This window comes from Phalacrocorax aristotelis, chromosome 7 (genome assembly GCF_949628215.1).
Source record: "Phalacrocorax aristotelis chromosome 7, bGulAri2.1, whole genome shotgun sequence".
NCBI classification, from domain to species: domain Eukaryota; kingdom Metazoa; phylum Chordata; class Aves; order Suliformes; family Phalacrocoracidae; genus Phalacrocorax; species Phalacrocorax aristotelis.
In genome coordinates this window covers 34,350,521-34,366,874 of record NC_134282.1, presented here as the reverse complement: position 1 = coordinate 34,366,874, position 16,354 = coordinate 34,350,521, and the positions used below count along the sequence as shown (strand labels likewise).

General features: G+C 41.9%; 2 protein-coding genes across 14 annotated transcripts in view; one reads left to right on the top strand and one right to left on the bottom strand.

The window, feature by feature from the left end:
• PEAK1 (pseudopodium enriched atypical kinase 1) overlaps window positions 1-11,764 on the bottom strand; it is a 130,810-nt gene extending 119,046 nt beyond the window's left edge. For 2 of the 5 annotated variants that reach the window (XM_075099941.1, XM_075099946.1), the window contains exon 1: window positions 11,571-11,764. The gene's annotated coding sequence lies outside the window, so the exon portion shown is untranslated. Of the gene's footprint in view, window positions 1-11,139; window positions 11,281-11,570 lie in introns of those variants that run through there. The other 3 variants (XM_075099942.1, XM_075099945.1, XM_075099943.1) reach the window with 2 other exon arrangements.
• A 191-nt stretch (window positions 11,765-11,955) lies between these two features.
• HMG20A (high mobility group 20A) overlaps window positions 11,956-16,354 on the top strand; it is a 48,383-nt gene continuing 43,984 nt past the window's right edge. The window contains exons 1-2 of one of the 9 annotated variants that reach the window (XM_075099935.1): window positions 11,956-12,295; window positions 14,510-14,850. Coding sequence is in view for 4 of the 9 variants with exons in the window: in XM_075099931.1 (XP_074956032.1) it covers window positions 14,614-14,729 (116 nt within the window). In the remaining 5 variants the exon portion in view is untranslated. Of the gene's footprint in view, window positions 12,651-14,509; window positions 14,851-16,354 lie in introns of all 9 variants that reach the window. The other 8 variants (XM_075099933.1, XM_075099931.1, XM_075099936.1 and 5 more) reach the window with 8 other exon arrangements.

Genomic DNA, 16,354 nt, shown 5'->3' with positions numbered 1-16,354 from the left:
ATTGACTCTGATTTATGATTAAAACTCTTGGAAAATTAAGCAATGAACTAAGGATCATCCCAGTTTCCAAGTTTTTCCCATTGCCGAACAATACAGAAAGTAATTCCAAAGGTTACTCCCAAATCACATGCTAACTTTAAGTATTCAGCCATGAGAAAAGTAAATACTCATCAGGAGGTTTGCCCTCAAGCTTCTGATATGCAGTGTAGCTCTTCCAACTCAGACAGAAATATTTAACTAGCAAAACCTACAGTTGCTCTGAACAGACCATAACACATGACCTGGCTTGTGCTTTGACAGCAAGTTATACAAGAAAGATGACAATACAACACAGTTAGAAACTCAAAATATAACAGTGCCAGGATAAGCCTCTTGAAATACACTTTGTAATATAAAGCCATAAGTCTTCACCACTGGAACTAAAGATGTAAACCTTTTCAAAGTAGTAGCCTAACTCTGTCTAACTGCTGAGGTCAAAAGACATACCCATCCTGTATTATGGCAACTAAATAAATATTTACCAAAGCTGTTTCCAAAAGGCTGGTCCTGCAAAGTGAGTAAGACTATGACTATGGTTCTGGGTCCTCTTTTAAACTCTTGAATAATTGACTTCAGGCAAGCTTTTAGTTGTCTCATTTGTTAAATCAGTGAATTATGGAGTTCTGGGGTTTGATTGGAGATGATTGAAAAAGCCATTTCACTCTACTGCCTATCTGCTTCCAATGCACAAACAGCTGGGATGCTCATTAAATGCTTCCTTAATCAGCACTTTAAAGGGAAAAAAATTTAGCAAACCAAAGTCAGGTCAGATTTCTGGAAAGAGATGGGAATTTTAGTCACACTCCCTAGACAGTGAAACACAAGGTTGATATGCCCCTATGAGGATTTTTTAAATCATCATTATCTTCTACTGCACTATTCTGCAGATAAAAATGGACTCTTCCTGAAATATTAATATAACCAGAGATTTAACACTACTTCCTAAAATAGCATTAATAGGTGCTTCAACACAAACATGTCTGTAAGATATACATATACATGTCCAGACAAATCTGAGCTCAGAGACACAGTTCTCGGTATGAAAAGAATAAAAAAGTCTCCTCTTGGAATGAAAGTCTGCGGAATATATTTCTTCCCATAACACTAAAAAGTTGGTTTTGAAATATAAATCTTTTCCTAACCTGTAGATTTCAGAGCAATGTAGTGTAGAATGATCACATCTGTCCAAAATCTTCATGGCCAAAGATATTTACAATCCGACAGTCCTCTTCAACTATCAACCGAGATTATATACCTTAACTTTCACAAGTACTAAAATGGATCTGTTGATAACAGCTTTCTAGAAAACTATAAACATGTAAGATATGAATTAGCAGAAGTTGGTGCATGAAAGTGCCAGAACCTACTAGTTTGCAGAGCCAAATAGCAAAATAATACACAGCTCCTAAAATTATTTCTTCAGTTCAAGGACTTTTTTTTCCCCTCCGAAAGGCATATTCTCTTTTCTAAGTCATCACCTTTTTGCTAGACTCCAAAGTAGGCCCTTCAGCCCTAAATTTGCTTTGTCCACTAGGCTCTACCTATGAAAAGAAAGAAGAAATAAAGCAGAGAAAATGAGTAATTTAAACAAAAGTTCCAAAAACTAACAGCTTCCACAGTTTGTGCCAATATTTTCTCAGGAAGCTATAATTTTAAACAGAGCAAATTCCAGTTATTTTGAATTCTAAAATTACTACAGGAAATATTTTCTACTCAAAAGACTGCACATTTAAGCCTCCCATATGAACTGTGGGAGACTACAGGTCTTACAGACCTAAATGGCAGGAAGATCTCTCAGGTTTTACAGGGCTACAAGCAGCAAAGACTACTAAGTCTTTTGCATTTTGGTTCTAAATAAAAACCTGAGGTCATGCTTAGAACTTTAAAAACATAAATGTTATGTAAGAAAAAGCACAAGGCTCAAGAGAGTTGCTCATCTGAAAAATATGCAAAAAAACCCTTTCAAGAAGACACATTAATTCCAACACATCTTAAAGAGGCAGAAGAGATTATGTTCCCTCTGTTTTCACACTGTATACAGCTTTTCCAAAAGGAAATATTTATCACAGATCCCAGCATACCCTGAAAAACAATGCAGGCATGTTAGGGGTAAACCAATTAGCAAAGTAGGATTTAAAAAGATAGTTATCTTAATAATGAGATGTCTTCACTTTTCTGTCATGGAAAAAATAAAGACGGCAGACTTATAGTTCAATTTTTTTTCTCCTTGTACTGAAGGCTAGAATTCTCATTTTTCAGGTACTGCTCAATTTATTTCAAAAATCATATCCCTTTTGTTCTCTGCATATTTCCTGCTCTAAAAAGACTGTCATGTACACCCAAGGATATGAAAGTGAGAGTGTGATGTGTACAGCACGCTCTTTATCAGCCTAAGAAAGGCGCCTTGTGAAGATACGATTGTCCATTCTCCTTGTACTTTTTAAGCTCTATGAATACAAATTGAAATTTAGTTAATCTCTCAAGCTAATAAACAGAGTTTCTTTTTTATGGTGTGACAGCTCTCCCCTCTAAACTAGATCATAAAACCACCACCAAGAAAAAAAAAAGTATGTTCAAGAAAAACTGTTACAGATACAGTCTGATGACTCCAAATGTACCTGTGAGACAGTAAGTCCTGTAACTGATTAGTCCTAGAAGAATAGAGGAGTTGCCCAGGCTTTTAACTGTCCACTGGTAAGAATTTTTCAGGACTCATGATTTTGCAGGCTGGGCAAATATTTTACTGTGCATCATCCAATTAATATATATATAGACATTACACATTTATCTTCCCTGAAGAACAATTACCCCTGAAACCTCTGGGCGAGCACACAGAAAATAAACCTTGAACGATGTGGCAAAATCACATGGTTAAGGAAGTTAAAAGTAGCTGGGATCTACACACTTGAAATACCTGAGGTTCAGACATTCTGTAAACTGGCAGGAGAAAGCCAAATAAAAATGACAAGAAACCCTCTGTTGCCCAAAAGGAAAGAAATGATGTTTTTAAATGATAATCAAAACTGTTCCCGTATCACTTGAAATACAAGTTTGAATGGACAAGCATCTCACTCATTACAAGCAAGAGAAATCCATGAAGCCATATCCATCTGCTGTAGAAAGACTGACCGTGCTGCTGAATGCTCCTCTGTAACGTATACACTAAAAACATAATACCATGGTTTTGGAAAAGCAGAGCATACATTTGTTTAGAAACTGACACTGATTTTCAATTATTTCACTTGTTCAATAATTTTTTTTTTATCCACAGCTCAGCTATTTGCATCCAGCACAATCACTGCAACTATGAACCAACACCGGCTTCTTATTTTTCCAATATATTTTCAACCTTTATTTGGTGATTGTTATTTGGTAGAAGAAGTACACCAACTCTTTTAGGCAGCACAGTATAAAAAAAAAATTCAGTGTGTTACCCATCTAATGCAATTTTGGGGACTACTGGCTGAACTTACAACCCGCCCTCAGTAAGCAGCACTTGCCACTGAAGACAACATTCATTATAGACTCATGTTTCTCTCTGTGCTCTACAGATTTCATTTTGTTTGGATGTTTAACAACTTTTATACGAAGGCACCCAAAGTCAGCTCTCTGCATAGAAAGGCTGTGACTTTATATGCAAAGAATTACAGGTACTCAACTCTAGGGACACCCACACACCCACAACCCCCCCCCATTATGTAACATTTGAAGTCTTAAGCTTTCTAATTCCCACTTATATTTAAATACTGTTGGTTTGGTATTTCATCTGTTTACGATTATTTCCCATATGAATTATTAGTGTATGTATGAACCTCCCATCAAGTGCCCTGGCAGTAGGACCATTTTAGAAAATGCTATTACAAGCCTTTTCCATAATCTCCTCTGTGGGGGTTGAGCAGAAGCCCCTGATAACCTGTGCTGGTTATCTTTTTCAACATGTTTCTATACAACACTGTTTCTCAGCCTGCAAATTTGGCTTAAAAAGACCTGTCCATTGCTATCTCCATTGTTCAGGAACAGCTCTGTTGATTTACACTGATAAACAAAGATAACGTACAACCATAAGCTATGAAGTCAATCTGCAAAGGACAGGGTAGGAAAAAAGCCTGCAATGTTAACACCATTATGCAGTACAAAAAAATTATAGGCTTGTAAAAAAATAAAAAACCAAACCACAAAACGGGGGAGGGGGGAACTGGGCATTTTTTTTTAATGCACCACTTCTTGATATTTACAATATTATGCAATCCAGTATGTTTTTCAATGCTGTATTTAAAGAATGTATTTACTGAATACCATACTGATGCTGAGTGGCAATACTGATCAGAACAGAACCTGATTCAGCTGCTCACTTAGAAAGCAACTGCACAAACAAGCAAAACAATCAAACACCTCTCACATTCCAACAAGCAGAAAACCAGAGATAATTACACAGCACACAGGAGGACTCACCATGACTAAAGCTCCAGTGCAGCTGAGGAATCTCAGTCTAACCACTTTGCAAGCTCACCTTAATCTGCAATGCTGTCGCAGGAGGTTTTTCATGGCAACTGTTACTAACAATATCTCTCGATCAACTGCTAAAAACAGGTACTTTATATACCAGAGTGCAACATTCCTTGTGATGTACCAGTTTCCGAACAACTCTCCTAAAGGAACAACCTCTGGAAGAGATTTGCTCCCACCATAAGAAGATAAGTGGGTTAAACCAGCACCCTACCTGCCAACAGGTCCATGGAGCAAGATGACAATAATGATACCGCAGCCAGAAACACGGTTCTGTACAGATTACAGGGTAAACTGTAATCTGTTTAAGTTCTGCTTGTACTGATATTTTCTCAAACAGGGATACTGCCTTTGCTGTACAAGAAATATTTACTAGGCAAAATTCATAGGCACAAGAGCCCTTCAAGCTTTGACAAGCTTTGTCCTCACACACCTTTCTTTTCTGCACTTCCCAAGCAATCCTTTCTTGCCAGAGATAGTGACCTTTAAGTACGAGTCTGCCTCATTTTAAGAAGGCCTGCCATAATATTTTTTACATTTTGCTGTTACAATTGAAAGTTACATTACTGACAGCTTTATTAGCAGGAGCACACGTTTGAGTCAGTCCTGCTAATAATCTCATATTGCAGCCCTTTAAACAACCAAATTTTGCGCACCCCTCCCCCCATTATAAAAAACACAATTTTACAGATATAAAGCGCTAAAATAATCAACATTTATGCCTTGGATGCATATTTAACACCAAGGTCAGTGAGTGGTTCCACTGACTACAACAGGCTGCAAACTGTTGCACAAAGTGTAACTGATCATATTCAGAGTTTTCATGTTCCCCACATTCTCTACATCTTTACTATGAGCTATCTCTCTGCTTCTAAAAACCAAGAATGTCTACAGTTTACAGTACAAAAGTCATTAAATAAACTATCTTCTCCAAGGATCATTCCAAACAGTAGGAGTCACACTCCTTAACCATATAGTTACAGGCTTAAACTCAGACTGGAGAATATTGTGCAACCTGTTTTGAAGCAAAACTACCCAATCTAGATGAGGAAGGCAGAGAAAGACACTTAGTAAGGCTTAACGCAAATGGAAAAACAATTACACAATATGACTAACTCCTCCATGGAAAACTCCTATACTAATATTTATTCTCTGAGCTTATATATATTTGCATTAAACTTCAAAGTTCATTAAAGCAATATTGAGGTAATTCTGAGGCTTTACAGAGAGAATCTGTGATTTTAATGGAGTTCCAAACAGGCTGAGGGGTTACTCTGCAGAGGACAATTAGGGACTAATACAAAGTAGAGAGAAAGGCAAAACTTGCCTCAGAAAAAAAGTGCTAAAAGACTAATAGTTAAACAAGGACAATTTCAGCTCAAGAGCTATAGGATTTTAAAGTGTCTCCATTACTATCAGTCATGCATGTTTTTGAATTTGCTGGCCAATTTGGGGAGCAGACTATAATATTTTTCCTTTTTTAAGCTGTTCTTCCTTCCTCTTGCCACTTTAAAAAAGCCCACAGAAAGGACACCAACAAGTATAAAAACAAAACAATGGCACTCACTAAGGCTATTTGGCAGCTGAGACAACAGCAAGAGCACCTGTGGTATGTAGTCTTACAGCAAGAGGGAATATACATTAAGTCAATGTAGAAGGAAGTCTATATTTGTTCATGTTTATAGCATACATTTAAATGTCTTTTAAATACTTATGAAGGTTCTTCTGACAGGAAGAACCTCAGAGCTGGGAGACTGGATATAAATATATATATATATGCAGAATTTACATCTTTTGTACTTATTATATACTGTCTTCCTTCTTTGATGAGCTTTGTAGAGAGGCCTGTATAAATACAGGCATCTATCCAAGAAAGAACATTTTAGGATTGAGATTGGCACTTATTTAACGGTTTTACAAAAACGTTTAAGGTCAAATTGTCAATGTATCACTAAATAGTTTCCTATAGAACCTCTGTCAAATAATAATCCAAATCTGCACAAACACCAATAAGGTTGCACTTGGCAAATTATGTGCTAGTAGCAATGTTTTCTGAAATAGCACTAACCTTCTTAGCACCACGCTGAACTGGTGTCTCAGATGAGATGTTACTAAAACAAGTATTGCTAGAAGCCTCCAATGTTTAGCCTGGCATGATTTTTACCCATTTGTTTACTGTGATTTCAAAAACTTCGCTAAGAACATCTCCTGCAGTCAACAGTGACTACATTAAGATGGTCGAGCATTTTTCAGCATTTATGTTTAAGTGTGTGTAAGGTTTCTCAGCTGAAATATTGCTCTTAAGTAAGATGTGAGATAAAACCTACATCGAAAGATTTAAAAATTTATTTCCCAGGAAACATTCATAACTTTTTCCACTTCAAAAGGATAAAATCTTTTGTTCCCCCAATGTTAAGCACTTCGTTTTACGCCGAAATTAAACATCCCCTGCTCTAAAAGCTGGCAACTAAGAAAAAGACTCCTAAGCAAGAACCACGAATTCAGAAGCCCTTTCGAGGTACAGATGGCAAATGAATACTGTTAAATACTTTTTACACATCTTTGAAATGTAAACATAACTATTCGGTGATCAAAGTGCAGATGTTCAATAAACATAATTATTATTTTGTTACTGCTACTGTAATTCATGCAAAAGCATCTCAGTTAAGGCCAGGCCCATACATGACAGGCTGAGTAGCGAGCCTGCAAAGGGCTATTATCTCCTATTTAGAGATCTTCCTAAGTACTTACACAAAGTCAGGATTATAATTTTCCCCAAAGTCAAACAACTTAAAAAAACCAAATCAGTTACCAATTGATTACAACATACTTCCCCAAGTGGTGTGCTTCAAAACTGATTTTGCACCCATCCTACACAGCAATAACATGATTACAGAGATGAGAGAAATGGTGAACTAGGCTCCTGTGGGGTTCTGAAATTCTGTTGTTCTTGGTGCCATCTGAACAGACAAACCCAAAACTATTTGCGGTAAAGCTGTTTTGTAACTCAGTGTTTTAAAAAAGCTAACATGGTAACTTTTGTAATAGCTGATGGGGTCCCATAAGAAAATCAATTTAAAATGACCTCAGAGCTACACCCACTGAGTAGTTTTCCTCTCCACATTGAGATCAGGCAACCTCAAATCAACTCAGTCAACTTAAAGAGGTATGGGGAAAGAAACTGCTTTAGTGACTCAGACGCTTATCTATCTTAGGAAAAAGGAAAGCTGAAAATTTCTCACATTGTTCATAATTTCAGCTTATGATTTGGAAAACCCCAAAGGAAGCACACAGCCTATGATACTAAACCACAATTTATTGAAATTGCAGCTCAAATATTGGACAACTAATTAGAATTGTTACCAAGTAAAACCAAGTCATTTATCCTTATCACTAGCACTTCAGAAATACTAATACTCATACTCCTCAGTGTATGCTGTTTCCTCGTTCTACTTCACCCTGCTTTAAAACAGTGAAAGTCAACCAGCAAGTCCTATTCCCGTTTGGAGGCTCTATTCTTCCACTAAATTTAAAACTGTACGGTAATGGAAATCCTACATTATTGTGCTGATACATATGAAACTGAAAATATTTCAGCCTTAGGCCAATGTAAAACCCATTGCAATGCTTAGTCCTTAAACAACAGTCATGTGTGGGAGCACAGGAGCATGGGAGAACTGGTAATACCAACAAAAACTCTACAGGTGAGGTCTCTGTACCAACCTGTCACAGGTAATGAAATCGTGGAAAGCGGCACCATGCTCCATCAATCCCTTCTGGTATTAGCATGGTGAGTCCGAAGCCTCTTTGCCTTGGCCATGGACTGGGGCCACGCATCAACTCCTCCAAAGTCCACATTACTTTACATACAGATAGAATGGATTTTGCCTCACTGGTGATTTTTGGCTGCCGCTAACAGGCAGTAAACACTACATATGGCTTGCAAATAACTTGACATTATTTCTTCGAACTTTGCTTCAACTAATAAACCAAAACATGCTTTACAGATTATGATTTTTGTATTGTAAGTAGGTTAAAACACCTGGAGTTACCACATACTAATAGCAGAAAGGTAAGAAAGTGTTATTTTCAGTTTCCCCATGTCAGGTGTTTTCTTTACCATCTCTTTTCACATCACATGTACTCACAATGTTCACGTTACCTGTGCTTTTCACAGGCGCAACACTATCTCCTCTTAATACCCATGTCATCTGCATTTTGATGTTCTGCCCATACCCGAATGTCAGCTATGACACACTGACTACAAGGGAGGGAGTAGCTCGGCAGGATTCCTCGGGAGCTGCAGCAGCACAGGAAGTGGGAACAGTGTGGAAGCTGGCAGGAGACAGACCTTATCTCTGATCCATACCTAGAAATCCCCAATTTAGACCTTTTGGGCTCTCTTTTCAAAGGCTCTGGAAAAGAAGGTCTAACAGCCACACATACAAAAAGAGGAACAACTACTGAGTCAGCACGACCTGAAATCTGATCTCATCAGAAAGCAACTCGAACAAGAAACGCAGTGACAAGGAATAAAGCTGCAGATCCTTTCAGAGAAAAGGGGAAAGACAACATGGGCAACTAGCAGGGATGGGAGGGTCTAATTCTAAACAGGGATGAGGAGCAGCTTTAGGAAAAAGGGAGGCCTAAGAGCAAAGACTAAACAGGAAAAAGGAAAAGGAAACTAGGGACACAGAGTGTAAATTCATGAACAAGGCAGAGAAAACATGTTACAACTTGTTAACTTACAGTAAGCTTTTCACATATGTATTTTTCCTAGTACAGTACAGGAGGTTAACAGCAATTACCAATGTCTGTGACCCTAATCAATAACTGAAACATGTTTAGGCAAGAACACATTTAGGAGCCATTTAGCCAAATAGCATCCCCCCCTTATTTTTTTTTTATATGATTGATTCCAACCAATTCTTTTATTTGGAAAGTAAATAGAAAAGAATACATATTTTGGTAAATATGTTTGCAAGTATATTTTCTAAGGAGCTGAGAAGTCAGGAACACAAGTTACTTATGAAGCTGAAATGGTATTTTGCCTCTTCACTCTCACTTTCACTGAAGCAATCATAAGACTTACCGATACATAGGGAATGCAGCTGTTTCAAAATAACTGTACATTTATTTACAAGGTTAATGTATGTTCTAAAATAGAAGGAAATGCAAACATTGCATCCACAAGCAAAGCTCCCTTTCTTATCAATTGCTCGTTTCCACATGTGTGCCTACAAGCACAAAGGCCAGGCAGGAAAGCCTGCTGGCTCCTTGCTCTGTACCTAGTACCTCCTGCCATGGCTCGGAATGACACCCTACCTGCCACTACTGTTCAGGTGAGAAAGAGGCATTCCAGCCAAACAGAACAATCCAAGGAAGTCGTTTAGGGAGTCTTTGAATTAAGTTCTCCACATGAGATACCCTAACAATAAGGTAAATCCATTGTGACATGAACACATAAGATTAATTGTGGGAAGTTACTCATGGGGAAAATGGTAATTCACTTTTTGCATACTTCTACATTTTAGGGAACAAAATTAGGTTTTCCCGAAAACACACTGGAGCAATAGCTTTGCCAGGAATATGCTTCACCTGGATAAATCATTTTAGCTACTTTACAGACACAACATTTTAAGCCAGTGTGAAACTAGATGAAGAGCTCTAACTAGTCAAAACGACCAAATAAAACATCCACAAGCATTTCCTGTGCTGCTACACCACTGGAATCAAACTGTCTAGATGAGGTTGTAAGTCAAACAAAAGTCACATGGAATTAAATGCATCTAATCGGTAACAAAGGTAGTTACCCTATGTATAATTTTATACAAGTTTAAAGTAAACTTTCTAACTATAGAACCTAATTATTGGAATTCAGTAAAGTCTTGGCTCCTAAAACAACTGCGTGTTCTTTCCTTCCTGCCCATACATCTTGTGTATTATTTTTTCCCCAAATATCCGATAATAAAGTACTTTAGCAGACACTAGACAGCCTTTAAGCCATGACGAGTAAGGGGAAAAACTTCGGACCCCCTTATGAAGCGATTAAAGAAGAATGAAAGCCAAGCTCTACCAAATAAAAGGGCAAACCCTAGAGTAAGGAGAAATTATGTTCTCTGAGAAGGAACCCTTACTGAATTCGAGGTCAGAGATCCACGAGGCAACGCTCCTCCTCCTCCCCGCGCTCACCTAAGCCTGGCCGTTCTGTGGTAGGTACCAGCTGCTCGATGAGTAACTAGCCGCTGCAACGTATTTGCATCGTTTCACTCTCTGCTCCAGTGCAAATCCCAGCCGTTCCAGTCTAGTCTCAACTTCACCCGCAATTAAACACCGGCAAACAGACCGACCCACCTAGAAGTCCAAAATAACCTCCAAGGGGAAAAGCAAGGGCCGAAAACTGGGAAGGAGGATGGACTTTACGTACGCACTGACATGTAAAGCCTTTTCTGTCCGGAATACACAGCAAGGAAGGCAGAGCCCCGGCGGGGACGGCATCCACCTGGCACCTACAGCGGCTTTATCGTCCTGCAATTCCTAGAAGGCGCCAGCTCCGAGGCCGCCCAGCGCCCCCGGGCAGCTCAGGCACAATACCTTTCGCGCAGGATCGCGGCGCAGGATCGCGACGCCGGACCTCCAGCCGAAGTGTGGGCCGAGGAAAGCGCCCTTCGCCGCCGCGGCGCCCCGGAAGCTGTCGGGGGGCCGGGCGGGGGTCCTGGGGGCAAGGGGGCGCCGCAGGGCCCCGCGGGGCGGCTACCGGCGCCAGCCGGACCCTCCAGGCGCGGCAGCGAGCAGCACCGCCCGCGGGGGCGGGGGCAGGCCGGGCGCCGGCGGGACCCCCTCAGGCGGGCGGCGGCTGCGCCCGGCCGCTCCCCTCACACCGCGCCGCACCGAGCCCCTCCGGCCGGCCCCCGCCCGGGGCCTCGCTGAGGAAACCCGAGCCGGCGGGACCCCCAGCCACCCCTCACAGCGAGTGTGGCCATCATCCCCCTCCCGCCCGCCACAGGCTCGGACCGGCCCCTCACCTGGCAGGGACTCCCCAGCGTTCTCCCGCAGGGAGGGCAAAGCGGCAGCAGCGGCTGCGCCGAGGAGGCTCCGTCAGGGCGGGCTGTGAGTGGGCGGCGGGGAGGGACCAACTGGCGGGACAGGGGCTGCGGCCGCCACGACCGCGCGCAACAACTAACTCGGGGCGCCGCCGGCCGCGGCCCGGCCCCGCCTCCCCCCTCCGCCCCGCCCCGCCCGGCCGCGCAGCGAGGCCGTCCATTGGCTGGGGAACAGCGAGGGGGCGGGGCGCTCCCGCGGGTGGCGCGAGGCCAGCGGGAGCCCTGGGTTTGGCGCGGGAAGACTACAATTCCCAGTGTGCCTCGCGCTGGGCGCGCCTCCCGGACCTTTAAAAATCGCCGTACGCTTGCGCGCGGACAGAAATGTAGTGTGCTTCCGCCTGTAGGGGAGAAAGTAGTCCTGGTGTGTAGTTTGAAATTCCGCTTCCCCACTGTGCTGCTGCGGGGTGTGTGTGCCTGCTCCCAGACTGGTTGCGGGTTATTCCTGCCCGGCTGCGGATTTTTCTCGAAGAGGTTCCTCCCGGGGAGGCGAAAGGGCCGCGCTGAGTCGGGGCGGAGAGATACCAGCGCTGTGGCGGAACAGTGAGGAGGCCCTGTGCGTAAACGAGGCGGCGGCGGTTGCGCGGGCTGAGGGGAGCGAGGTCCGCCGGGCGACCCCTCGGCCCCGCGGGAGGGCCGCCCTCCGGCAGGTCAGTAGGGAGGGCCGCGGCCGCAGGCCCTGCGCCGCTCTTCCCCTCTTTGCCCGGGGCGGGGGAAGGGGGTCGGTGGGCAGCGCTTCCCCTCGCCGCGCTGCCGGTGCGGCCCGGGGCCGGCCTTACCGCGGCGGCCAGGCCTGGCGGACTTCGGTGCTGGCCTCCTCCCCGCGCCCCGAGCTTGTCGGCGGGCTGCCCGGCTGCTGTGGCCCGCCGGTGAGGGGGACCTGGAGACCGGCAGAGCTCGCGTGGGGTCAGGGGGAAGAGCTGGGTGAGGCTCTAGGCACTCGGCTTTCTGTGTTTCTCCTCATAACCCTCATCTCTCCCCTCGGCTCCCGCAAAGGGATAAGAGGTAATAATATTTGACGGCCCGTTAATCCTCTTATTCATTGTTTCATTACATCCGCCTATTGTTCTCTTGTCAAGCAGGTCATTTATCATGGTATGGTTTTCTGATACTTCTTTCCAATAATTGGTTTCAACACTCGGTTGCTTGTTCCTGAGGAACTGAAGTTTCTTATCATTGAGGTGGCAAAAAGAAAAAAAAGCCCCAGCCCTAGAATTGAAAACACTGGAGCCACGTGCCTTGTGAGGCGCCATTCATTCAAGTCCCCTGAAAAACCAGCGCTAGAGTGAAACTGGCGGGGTCCTCACTTCCCGGCGCAAAGTGAAACTGATCGTTACAGTGTTGGAACTTTGAAGAGAGCCAGGAGTAGATGTGGAGGTATTCTAAGGAAAGAACACCTAAATTATCTTGTGGTGTTTACTTAGTGGCATCTAGGAAAATAAGGGGAGGCAGGACCAGTAGAAATCCTCTTTTTTACTTGGTACAAAACAGGAAAATCCTGGTCACAGAGAAAGGGAGCTTCTGCTTTCTAGAGAAGTGGCCTCCATTTTTTTTTTTGCCAGTGCAAGCCTGTCACTAAAAATACCTTTTTCACGTGCACCCCTAATATGTGTATGTTTACTGACTTATATTGACTCAGTTATATACAGGTACTACTGTACTGACCTATACATTATATAACGTGCTCAAAAATATAAATTAAGGGTAAGATAAAGATGAAATAAACACTTCAAAAATATTATTTATTAATGTTACAAAATGTTTTCCTACCACATCTCAGTGGATTATCTTGCATGTATGACCCACTTTAGAGACCACTGTTCTAGAGTGCTTAGGTTTCAAGATTTGGTTAGGACTAGTCTGTTCTGATCACATAGAAGCAGAGTGTCACACCAGTGCTGGTGCCACTGCAGGGGAAGCTTTCACTGGTTTACAGTTAATGCCTTTTTCAGCAGGTAAAGTTTTGTTTGATCTTTGAAAACATCATTGTGTCCTGTGGAAAGTAAGTTGTGCAAGTGGGCTAAGCTTGGCTAAGGCCACACAGTAACAGAAGTGGGCAAAAGAATTTGGGGGAATCATGCTCTAGCAAGTTTGTGTATGTTATTCTGAAGTGATCATTCTTAATGTAATAAGAATATATGCGTAACCAGCTGTTGAAAATAAAGAATTTATTTTTATGACTTTTTTTAACCCAAACCATATGTGTGGGGGACACAAACTGTCTGTATTTGAAGATATTAGTGAAATGCTGTTCAATCTTTCCTGTTTTTCTCATGCACCTACATTATATGCTTGTTAGAAGGGCTGAGATACTCTCCATTTCTAGAGCTATACCAGTCAATGGCAAATACTGTAACTTTAGAGCCCAGGAAATTGAGGGAAAGTGATTAAATTTTTTTTTCTGTCCTTTGAAATCTGGCATGTCTTGAAATAGAGGTTGAGATTACTAATTCTAAGGAGAACTAGGCTTAGAAATGGTGGCTAAAGCAAAGTATTCAGATTAGTCTTAAATTTCTTGATAGTTTTTGTGTAGGGTACTAGTAGTTTAAAAACAACTGAACAACAAACTGAGGATTGTGTCATCGAATTCCATCATCTTGATTGTAAATTGAGTATTTTTTCCATTGGTCCCTTATGGGGAGGCACGTAGAGGGTAATGTGACATGTGCACCTTTAATGGCTCAGAAAAAGAGAAGAAAATAGTGTTTTTTTTCAGGGATGTTTCTTTAGTACCTGAGAATAGGGTTCAGCTCCTCTATGTGTACCTGGCTGTTAGGAGGTGACTATAAGAAATTCAAGTACTTTGCATTAAAGCAACCAAGAGGAGAGAGATTCTTACTGTCTTCCATCTGCTCTTCTTGCAGGACATCGTCCCTCGACAAGCCCAGGCTTTCTGCGTCTGATGTCCAGGGACTGTGCAGAGAACTGACAAGACGCACTGATTTTCCCAGTGCTCCTAGACTTCTGAATGAAAGCAGTGACTGTGAGCTGTGTTTTTCCTGTGTACCTGCATCACAAAGCTATTCTTAGTGTCAGACCACAGGAATCAAGAAAATCAGAAACTAATGTGTTCAAGTTAACTTTGTAAGCTTGCTTTGTTAGTGCATCTGTTCAGTGTATTTAAATAAAAGGTCACTTAGTATGGAGGTGGCCTGATCAGCAAGGTATGCCTTCTCACCTGCCAAAGTAAGCTCAGCCTTCCATAGTAAGTGCTTCTCTTTGATTAATGAGGATTTGGTTTAGGGGCAGTTCTTGGATGAGGTTTTTTCTCAAGCTTACCACTGACTGGGACAAAGGTTGCAGGCAACTTTAGAGCATGTTTCACTAAAACAAGCTGATATAGTTTCCCAAATGCTTGCTGTATCTCCTGCCCTTCCCAGGCTGTGGTTGAAAAACTTAAGTACTCCCGCTCACTGATACTGAAGTGCACACAGAGCTATCGTGGGTTTTTTGAGTATTTGTGGCACGTACTGTGAGAAACTGAGTATTAGAGCACAGGTGAAGAAGCTGCACTTATAATAACGGGGATACTCTTCTGATAATGGTTTGTGAGAGAGATGGATAACTCATGGGAACATGTATGTGCTTTCTTAGAGACAGTAGGTGAATGAAGAAATGTTGTCTTTTTTCTTTTTGCTACTTGTTAATGTACCCTAATAAAATGCCCTTTCTATCTATAATTTCATTGGCTTTGGAGGGCTCCCAAAACTAGGTTGCTTTCCAATTCCTTTAAGCTTTTTTGATTTTTTTTTTTACTTTCATGATTTCCCTTAGAAAGAGAGGGGTAATATTTCTTGTGTTCACGGGAACTGCTAAACTTCACTTCTTTCGAAGAGATGAAGAGTGGTAGATAAAAACGCTTCAACACTAAGCATTTACTAGATATGAATTTACTAAGAACAATTTGTTTTCAGAAACCGCTATTTTCCCCAGTGGATTTGTTCATGAAAGCAGCTAAGGCTAGTTGGTGTCTATTGCAAATACACAGCGCCAAGTGGTAACTAAAACTTCTTATTAGTAACGTAGGCCAGCCTCCCGTTGGCAAGATCTGCGATGCTTGCCATGTTGTGTTATTGTCTGTCTACAGAATTGGCTTGTTCATTTACCAGTGGTGTTGTTGCTTCAGTGGCGTCAGTAGTGCAGCCATTAGCTCAGATGGCAGCCATTCATTTTTACTATGTGTAGTCTGATACTGGTCTTTTGAGTTTTGAGGGCAAAACAACTGCACCTGAGTTTGTACATGCACTGCCAGTGCTACTTCCAGTGCAGTAGGTTAGATGGTAAGCACTTAAAAACAGACTAGCCTTCTAATAATCTCTTCTATAATTAGATTGTTGGGATGTATCTGTTAAAGGAATAACTTCATTGTTATTTAGTCTTATGAAAGGAATAACTTGCAGTGTACATAACTATGTGTTAGGGACAAACCTGAGATTGACATTTTATTTCTGAAGGGCTGCTTAATAACAGTGATAAGGAAAGCTTTTGGTGAATTGCAGCCTGAGCTAGTTTTGAATGGCTGTGTTTATCTTTGAGAAATCTTCCTTCTGTGTTACAGTGGAACAAAACCAGTTACAGTGGAATAACTGCATACTTCTAAGTTCTAAATTTATTAGGAAATCTTCCTTGTTCCTTGACCTTACTCTTGCAAATGCTGATACACTTCAAAGAAAACTTGTCTTTCAGAAATGACAGTAAGAACATCACTG